The sequence below is a fragment of the Oreochromis aureus genome, linkage group 6, assembly GCF_013358895.1.
Source record: "Oreochromis aureus strain Israel breed Guangdong linkage group 6, ZZ_aureus, whole genome shotgun sequence".
Taxonomy (NCBI): Eukaryota; Metazoa; Chordata; class Actinopteri; order Cichliformes; family Cichlidae; genus Oreochromis; species Oreochromis aureus.
The window spans coordinates 41566328-41576327 of record NC_052947.1 but is presented as its reverse complement, the minus strand read 5'-3'; the positions used below and the strand labels follow the sequence as shown (position 1 = coordinate 41576327).

At 49.8% G+C, this 10000-nt stretch overlaps 1 protein-coding gene across 2 annotated transcripts in view; it reads right to left on the bottom strand.

Moving 5' to 3' along the window:
• The window catches only part of LOC116324730 (microtubule-associated tumor suppressor 1 homolog), a 56439-nt gene that overhangs the window by 18071 nt on the left and 28368 nt on the right, over positions 1–10000 (bottom strand). For both annotated transcript variants that reach the window (XM_031745442.2, XM_031745443.2), the window contains exons 5-7: positions 9186–9377; positions 7080–7301; positions 5647–5799 (exon numbers count right to left, since the gene is read on the bottom strand). In XM_031745442.2, coding sequence (XP_031601302.1) covers positions 5647–5799; positions 7080–7301; positions 9186–9377 — 567 coding nt within the window. The remainder of the gene's footprint in view (positions 1–5646; positions 5800–7079; positions 7302–9185; positions 9378–10000) is intronic.

Here is a 10000-nt window from a genome sequence, read left to right as displayed (position 1 = left end):
AGCTTCTTCACCCCGAGCAAACACAGCCAACCAGGGCTCACTCCTGCTGAGTGAGTGGACCGGTGTTTTGCCAAAAAGTGATTGCCTGCCAAAAACTGATTGCTCGTATTTAAACTGCTGTAAGTAACTTGTTGGGCTATAATATGTGAAACATATGTCAAATGCATCCCTCATGGATGACACAAAGTCATACTGAGCCACAAACAACGTTTGTGTAACAAGGTAGAAGGCGCAATCAGTTTTTGGCAGCGACTTTTTTAACTGCATAAATAAAGGTTATATAAAAATGTCATTAACATTAAAAATGTCTTTTGTAAGAGTAAGTTGGCCAAGAGGACAGAAGAAATGGCAGCAAATATTACAATAGTTTTGTAAAAATATTTTAAGTGGGGATAAAGGACCGGATTGGTTATAATGTAAGTACAATAACACAGACTTGTAAGGATACTTGAAAAAAGCAGATAATTTTTTAATTCTATATATAACCCCTTTGTAAAAGCTGTTCACCGAAGTCTATTTACCAACACACGTAAAGATATTACACATAAAAAATACACGGAAACATTGGAAATCAGTTTTTGGCACAACACCGGCCCACAGGTGATGTGAAATAATCACGTCCTAACATAAAAACTGCTCCTTCACACAAAACAACCCAGAAACATCTCCAACGAGCTAGCTACTCTCAAACCGCCGATAACGGACTGATATTTATAAGTTGTTGCTTTGAGCGTGGTTTACACACACTCACGGTAACCATGGTAACCCCCCCCCCCCAAATAAAAAAAGCCCATTGCCAGACTAGAACTAAATGTGCCTGAATTCTACGCAGGACCACAGAAACACTGTGCTGGACTACAGACCGCATACAGGAGATGGACCTAACCACCGCTCCCTCACCACCAGGGGGCGCCACAGGTCACACCGTTCCTGATCCAATCCCAAAGACGATCCGTGTCTCCAGCTGGAATTAAACCCGCGACCTTTTGCTTTCTAAACGGGACATGAAAACTACGACTGAGCCCATAAACTCATCAGGTCGACTGAGGTCACAGAGCAAATAAGCTGGGAACTGTTCCCAAACCACAGGAGTCGCCCCCTGCTGGACACAAAAAACAAAGTTCTTGGTTCAGGAATAAAATATCCACATCTGGAGGTGGAAGCTGCGTATTTGGGACATTATTACTAAGATGCCCGTTACTGCAACACTCTCACCTCCACCCAGCTAACACAGCTGCTCATGTACTGAGTTCTCCACTGATTCCACTGAACACTAAAGGCTGTGCACCCGCACCACAGCCTGCACATCTGGACTTGCATTTTTTGGGTTAACAGCTCATCCAACAAAGTTTTCCTGGTGTTTTTTGACTTTGTGCATGTTTAAAGTGTGTGTATGTGACGCGTCAGAGGCTGAAGCAGCTTTACTGTCACGTTCACGTATTCAGCTCGACTTCTCTCGTGGTCAGTCGAGGCTACAGAGCTGAACGGCCGACACTGAGCGCTGCTATCATGAACGCTGTCCTGTCTGCTTCACAGGCCCGTGACAGTTATTCACAGCATCATCAGGGATTTTTGCTTTTATGCAGCATGAACTTGAAACATGAAAAGCTCCCGTGCTGCACGGACACACAGTCAGACCCTGGCAGCGTGCAGCTCCTCTTTAGAAAAGGAGACACATTAAGAGCGAGTGCAGGCTCTGCTGCAGCCTGCACAAACACAGAGCAGCCTTTTAATGGCTGAATAAGTAAAAGCCAGATGCGTCCTGGGCTATTTCGGGTTTGTGTGTGAATCACGTGGTCGTGCCCCGTCAGGCGTGGGTATCGGGGCCAAAAGGAGCCACAGCTATTCATCACGCCACGCCGCAACGCTAGAACTAAAAGCCCCGCACGCACAGCCGTGTGCGACTGCAGCTGCACGCTGAGCTGAAAGCCCCCACAGGAGGAGACACGGAGGCAACAATGGCTGCTGACGCCATGCAGGAACACAGGAGGAGCTGAGGAGGGGGGAGGAGGAGGGTGAAGTGGCCTTTGAGGCTGATCTTGAGTCAGGCCTGCCATCACACGAGTAAAGATGAAAAAGCCCAAAGAAACGGCAAAGAACGCTGAGCTTCACACAAAGACAGGAGGTGGAGGAGGAGGAGGAGGAGGAGGTGGGGGTGGTTTTGAAAATGAGTTTTATTTTGAAATAGTTACACAAAGCAGAGATGGGGCTTTTATTTTGGGTGCCTGCAGGATTAAAGTCCTTCTGTTGCAGGAGTGAACATCATTAGCTCCTCTGTTTGGGTGTGGTGGCCCCACCCTGCCATGTGCATCTATGGTGGATGAAGGAAGGTGTGTGGAGCACATGGAGGGATGGAAGCAGCTAACGGGGTGAAGCTGCTGATGGAGGACGAACAGATGGATGGGTGAAACGCCGCACGGGTGGATGTGGGGAGGACACGGGGGACAGAGGCTGATCCAGACCTGCGTGGAAGACCACGGTGTTCTTCCTGCATCCCGACAGCAGCTGGAGGTTTCGGAAAAGTCCTTTGGCCGTCAGCTTCACGTGGAAGTTGGACAGCGACAGTCTGGGAGACCATAACATGGTTCGGTGTGAGGCGCTCTCCGTCGGACTCAGAGTCCTTTTCTGCACTTTGAGTTCTTCTCCTCGTCTCAACGTGTCCTGAGCGGCAGGTCACACTGACCCACTTCTTCTTTAGCAGACGGGAGGCGGGAGAAGGAAATTCTCCTTTTCTTTAAATTTCAAAAACAAAAAATCCTCCAAAAAGAGAATCTGGTTACTGCTGCTGGGATTTGTAGCCTGCATCTGCGTGAAAGCCACGAGGAAAAACAAGACGCCGCATTTTAAAAACAGATCCTGCGCTCAGTCCAGGGAAGAGGACGCACGCTAAGCCGCCATCCGGCCGTCATCAAAGCCACAGAGCCGCCGCTGTGACACGAAAACATGAAATAAAAGGAGCGAAGCAGAGCAGCTCCTGCACCGCAGCCAGCACGGGAAGAAAATGGCGCCAAAAATAGCAGTGAGCTTCACCGTCGCCGAGGTCACGGCGAATCAACCACGGATGGGGAGAGAGAGGGAGAGAGGGAGAGAGAGAGAGAGGGAAACGGGCGAGATACTCGTGTGTGTGCGTGAGAGAGCGAGCGTATCCTGGTGATGATTACTCCTCTGCTGCCAAACACCCCCCCCATCACCACAGAGGCGTGTCACCAGAATTTACACACAAACAAAGACAAGCATCTACACACACACACACACAGAGGGAGGAGGGATGCTGCAGGAGGAGGAGGGGGAGGAGACAGCGGGGTCTGAATAATCCCTCGCTCCCTCCTCCCTCATGACTCCTCTGCTCTCTCTGTCGTGCCACAGATGAACCTCGTCGAGGTCAGACGTGATGACAGAAGAAACACTGTGGAGACCACACACACACACACACACACACACACACACACACACACACACACACACGTGTATTTATATCCTTGTGGGGACATCTTATTGACATAACGCTTTCCCCATCCGCTTACCTTAACCATAACCATAACTGTAACCCTGACACTAAAACCACATCTTGAGTCTCAAAAATGTCTTCAAACTCGAGGGGACTGGGATGTCGGTCCCCACAAAGACATTAAAACCTGTACACACACACACACACACACACACACACTGAGGCAGGTGCCATATTGGTGCCTTTCACACACTTTGTGAAAAGGCGTCTTTGTTTTAGCCAAATCTGTCGGAGCGTTTCCAAGTCGACTGAAAGAAGCTGGCGATGAACGTGACGGAGAACTTGAATTAGAACATCAGGAACAAAGAACACACGACACACTTCTGAATGTCAACAGCTGCATCATCAGACCGCCGTTTGTCCTTTGCTCCTGTGAGCGCGCTCAGAACCTGGAGCTGGGTTAAACTGCGCTGATGCTCATGTCGGACTCAGGTTTAGTGAACACAAAGGAAGCTCGGCTCAGAGGAAACTCTGAGGTCCCCACAAAAACCACCGACGCTGAAAACAAAACCAAGGCAGCCATGATCCCCGAGAGCCTCTCTGCTCATTATTGAATCCACTTTTATTTAGTTTGCATCAAAGTGTGGACGCCTCCATCAGCTGACACAGAGGACAGGTTAGTGGATATTTAACAGATCCTGACACACAGCTGTGAACATCTGGTTTAGCTCCACTGACACAGATTACAGAACGTCCACCTCTAAAATCACACCTGCGCACATTTTCATTCACAGGAATGTTTGACAGATTTGGTCTTTGTGCAGAGTAAGCACGCACAACATGTGGCTCATTTACAAACTTCAAACCAGCCATAAAAACTTACAGCCCGAAACATCAGTGCTCCCCTAATGGCACGAGACAGACCAGAGCCAATAAAACCAGAGCTGTGTGTGTGTGTGTGTGTGTGTGTGCATGCATGTCAGAATCAATGTCCACATCCACTGGAGACAAAATGAGCAGAAAGCCACTGAGAGCTTTAAAGGCCCACGCTGCTAACCGCTGTCGCCTGAGGACGGCTGTGGCGAGCGTCAGTGAGAGAGGTATGAATCAAATGCATGTGTGGCCCTTATGAAGTGCAGTGTCTGTGTGTTTGTGTCTGTGTGTGTGTGTGCGCGTGTGGGGTAATCAAGCCATCATGGGGCTGATAGCACGTCTGTGAGTAAGCGGCGCCCCACAGGCCCCAGAGAGACTTCCAGGCCGGCCACAGAGGGAGGCAGCCAGGCGCCCGGGCCCAGACAAGAGCCGCCACATGCAGGGGGAGGAGAGCAGCACGCTGCTGACACCAGAGTCACGGCCGATGGTTTAAGACATGATTCTGATGCTGCGTGATGCTAAACGTGAAACGTCGGCCTGCCGGAGCTCGACGAACATCAACTCACAGAGCGAGCGAACGAGTTTGAGCTGGGAGGCAACAGAAGATTAACCAGACTGTCCATGTGTGTGTCTGTCTGTGTGTGTGTGTGCGTGTGTGTGTGTCTGTCTGTCTGTGTGTGTGCGTGTGTCCGTGTGTGTGTGTGTGTGTGTGTGTGTGTGTGTGTGCGAGCAGGAGAATAATTAGAGGGAGACTGCAGGGATGATAATTATGTTTGCTTAAGCTTCCAGGCTTTGAGGTGCAATCAGTTATCGTGTGTGTGTGTGTGTGTGTGTGTGCGTGTGTGTGTGTGTGTGTGTGTGTGTGTCTCTCTCTCTCTCTCTCTCTCTCAGAGTTCATGCAGTGATGTCAGACCGCCGCCTCCTGCACCATCAGTCCAAACCCGGCGACGCTCGTCATTATCCGGTCGCTCGTGTGACTGATGCAAAGCTGTGACTCGCGCTCGCTTCAGCTACAGGAAAGAAAAAGCAGATGTTGTGCAGCAAACAAACTGCAGCCATGATCACACGGATGCCACAGACTGTATAAAATCGATGGAAGTGCTGATCAGACTCAGCCAAGCTGCGTGTGTGATGGCGTGCTCTCAGGTGTGACATCACTGCACGGCTCAGCATCCGTGTTCACTCAGAACAAGCATGAGCTCTACTCAGCTGCCCTCACAGCTTTACTAACCAGCACTACTCATGCTAAGCACCCCTTAGACCTAACTCGCTGTGATCCACACCCCGGCAGCTGCTCGCACACAAACACAGGAAGTCTCTCATACCTGCGCCGTTCAGCCGGCTGACCCTCGCCGAGCCGCTGCGCTGTAACGGGGACTGTGTCGCCTGCTTCGTGAGCCCCTGACCGGCAGCGGGGTTCGACTTCGCGGCTGCCGTCCTCGCTGCGTTCTGGTTGGTGATCGTCGGGGGCTTCAGACCTGCGGAGAGAACACAGAAGGAGTCAAAACCCATTTCCTGTTCCCGCGGAGGCGTTTCATTCGCACACAGCTGTGAAATCGAGTGGACGGGCTTCAGGTTTCAGCTCTGAGCGGCGTGCAGAGCGTCTGACACAGATTCTGACCAACAAACAGTTTAACTGCCGCCGCCGCCGCGTCCCTCCTGTCGCCTCCGCAATAGGATCACGTGTTTGATCCCGACTGTGACCCAGACAGGACACAAACATCTGTGCCGTTCCCCGCAGGGTGAAGGAAACGTACGGAGCTCTGTGATTAAACCAACCTGCACGTTATACAGAGAGGCCAAAACATTAAACACAGCGTCATTCGTCACACAGACTCACAGGCGGAGCAGCGTGGAGGCGACGCACGGTTTCATGTGTTTCTCCAACAGTTAAGACGTAAGTGCGACTTTTTTTATGTGCTCTTATTGTTTATGTTTGTGCTGCAGTCATGTGACCGGGGCCGTCTGTCTGCAAACTATCGAGCTCGCTGTGGCGGAGGAGGAAGTGAGGTCACACACTTTAACTGTGACTCATCTCTGTTTGAAAAATGAATTTAATAATTAGTTCAGGGTAACGTCTGAGAATAAAGTGACACATTTATGAAACGTCAGGGGGAACAAAGTAATCAGATTACTTTTTACCTTTAAAATTAAAAAGGTAGCACGAGATTGTTGTTTTTGAAAAATGAGAGGCTGCTCAATCAGAACATGACGACTCCTGTAACATACTTCACCTTTCATTCTGCCGCCTCTGTTAACACTTATTTTCATCAGATTTTGACACTTTGGCTGTTTTGTGTTGTTTGCAGATTTAAAAATTAAAAATAAAACGATTGTTCTCCAACATGTTTAAAGAAGCATGAACTCTGTTGAGAATCTGGTTTAGTGAATGAAAGCATGCACACGCAGCAGCGCTGCAGCCGCACTCAAACCTTTACTCTGCTTGTTTTCAGTTTGTTCCTCAGACGTCTTGGAGGATGTAATTCGGCCTAAACTGAGGTTTGCTTTCAAAGATAAACTGCAGCCTTCTGCAAGGCGGAGATAGTTTTACCCACAGACTGGTGTGGAAGCAGGAACAAAGCAGTTTAACCCTGCAGCTCTGAGTCGGTGCCGACGGATGAGACGGTCAACCGACTGAAGCTTAGCGAGCGATCGCACATCTGAGTTACAAACATTCTCGTTTACAGCCTGAAAGATTAGATTTTATTAGATTTAGTCTGAAGGTTAAAAGGCTGATCTGGAGGAGGTGGTGCCTCACCTGTGCTGGAGGTCCTGGCCTGCAGAGACAGAGCTCTGCTCCTCAGGGCGGGAGGTTTTGGAGCAGCAGTGCTGGGACCGTTTGTAACAGCGTCACTGGGAGTACTGGTGCTGGTGGTGCTGCTGGAGGCGGAGGGCTTTGCTGCACTCTGGCTGCCCACAGGAAGTGTGCTTCTGCTGGGCCGCTCGTCTGGTACGGCCCCTGTTGGTGCTGCTGGAGATGCTGACGGGAGAAGATGCAGGAGTTTTTATTCATGTACTGATTTAAATACTGGATGAGTGACAGCAAGTTTCCATCAAGTCCCCTCCCTCCATTCACACAGACAACAGATATGGGGCAACAGACACAACAGAACATGGGGTCATCCCGGGGTCATCCTGGGAGAGGTAAGAGCATGTGGGGCGTCTGAATGCAGCTCAGTCAAAGCTGACAGTTTCTCAGTTGTTGCCTGTGAGATCTCTGATCTGTAGCAGGTAGAAACAAAAACCCAAAACTAGGAAAGAAACTGACTGAAACACGAAGCCACACCTGCAGTTCCTCTGACGTCCAGCAGAGGCAGCAGTGAGTCAGCCCCTATAGACTGCCATGTTAAAACTTTACAGTAGAAATAAACATATTTACAGCCTGACACACAAACTGTGGGTCTCCATTGATAATTCCCCCCTTCATGACACTGTATGGGGGGAAAGTTTGCATTATTAGGGGCGTGCTGTGTTCCACCCAGAGCACCGCAGCGATGCTCTGCAGCAGGTTGCAGCACACAGCAGAGGAAATGTGCCGTTTTTCTCTGGGCTGAGACAAAAAGATGATTTTGTTCTTTCTCCTCTAGAATTACAAACTGTCTCGGACCTGCAGAAAAACAGAAGCGTGTCACCAGGACAGCAAAGCAAACAACATGTTTCCACAGTTTCAGCGGATTTACCCCCCAAAAAACACACCTCAACGCGGTATGAAGCTTTAGTGTTTCTCATGTTAAAGTATCTGAATGTGTCCTGAAGCAGAGCTGAGCCGGACTGTGTGATGCTGTAACTGTGTGGAGGTGGATCAACACCAACGCTCCTCTCTGATAAAACTAAATATCACCATGGAAACAATAAGTGATCTCCAACCACCGAAGGCTCAAAACCTTCATGTTCCCCTGCAGGAGGACAGGCCCGCGCAGGTGATAACACTCAGATTTACATCCACGTCCTGCTGCCTGTCACATGGATCTGTTGTTTCTGGCCAACTTTGCACAAATGACTACGTCACAGTGAAACGAGGAGATCACTGCACGTGCTTATGTCTGTTTGCTACGAGCGCTGCAGACCCAACAAAGGCTAAACAGGAAGTTAAACAACACGCAAGTGAGGCTGAACGTGCAGCTGCTCAGGACAGAGGGGGAGGAACCGTTTCCTTCAGACTGACTGACCACACCCGTCCTCAGCTCATCACCACATTCAGCATCAACGTTCACCTGGTTTCTTCTTTTTGACGCACAGAGGAGGAAGCTAAAGCTGGAGACAGACTGAGTCCTGATGTGAACTGAGCTGCTCTCCTGCAGCGGCTGAAGGACGACAAACACCAGGACGTTCAGCTCCTAATCTGAGAAAACAAACGGCTCCATAAAAGCTGCAGAGGAGACGACACAGATCATCTGTGAGCTCCGACCAGATGTGCTCCCTGACCTTCACAGAGGAGCACAGGATATGCTGCAAGCACGCACACACACATGTGTTTTTATGTCCATGTGGGGACATCTCATTGACATCATGCTTTCCCTAGCCTCAAAAATGAATTCCTAAACCATAACCTGTAACTGTGTAACTGTCACCCTGACACCAAAACCACAATTTGAGTCTCAAAAATGCCTTCAAACTCCTGGTCCCCACGAGTATAGTAAACTTCCAATTTTTGGGCCCCACAAAGATATTAATACCTGTCTACACACACACACACACACACACACACACACACACACACACACAGAGAAACAGTGGAAATGAGAAGAAGTTAAATCAGCAGTGAGAGGGAAACCACACCAAAGAAAACCACCTCTGATGATGCACAGACAGTGTGTCACACACACACACACACACACACACACACACACACACACACACACACCTTTGCTCACGCCTCCATTGTTCTCGTTACTTCCCAGTGAGGAGGAGCTAAGGCTTGTGGGTAACCCTTTAACAGGAAGTTTTGAGGCGGCGGTGGGTGTGGCGGGGCGCCCTGCTGACCCCGGTTGCTGATTGGCTGTCGGTTTAGCTGCTGTGGGACCACAGGCTGCAGAGGTGCGAGGTTTGGGGATGCCTGGGAGAAAAAGACAAAAGGAAACATCGGGTCAAATATTCATTCACAGTGTTGAGGTGACCCTGCACACATCCAACAATACATTCACCGCAAGCTTCTGCAGGACACACACACACGCGCACATGCACACGCACGCACACACGCACGCACTCTTAGTTACTGTGTGACGCAGCATGATGGCAGCTGCTCTGATGATCAGTTTCTGAGAACTGTATTAATCACAAAAAGAGCAGCAGCAGAAACAGCGATGAACGTTGACCTTTTGACCTGTGTGCCTAATAAAGAGGAAAGCGTTCACTGAGTCAGAGAGAATCACCAGAGCATCAGTCAGCAGAGGCCTTTAAACTCACTTTAGACCATTTTTCAGAATCAGCACGACCTTTGGATCATCAGACTGCAGCTGAAGCACAAAGATTTTAATAACCCCCCCCCGCCCCCCCCCCGTACGTTCCACAGTTATGAAAACGTGAAGCTCCGCCTCTCAGACTCATTCTTGTGGCCTGAATCACACATTCTTTCCAAAACACTAAAAGCAGAGCGGATTCCCCCGAGAGCCGTGCCGCCCTCCTCTTCACACCAGGCGTCAGCTCGAGACGGGACGTGAATGCAAGCGAAGCATCCAG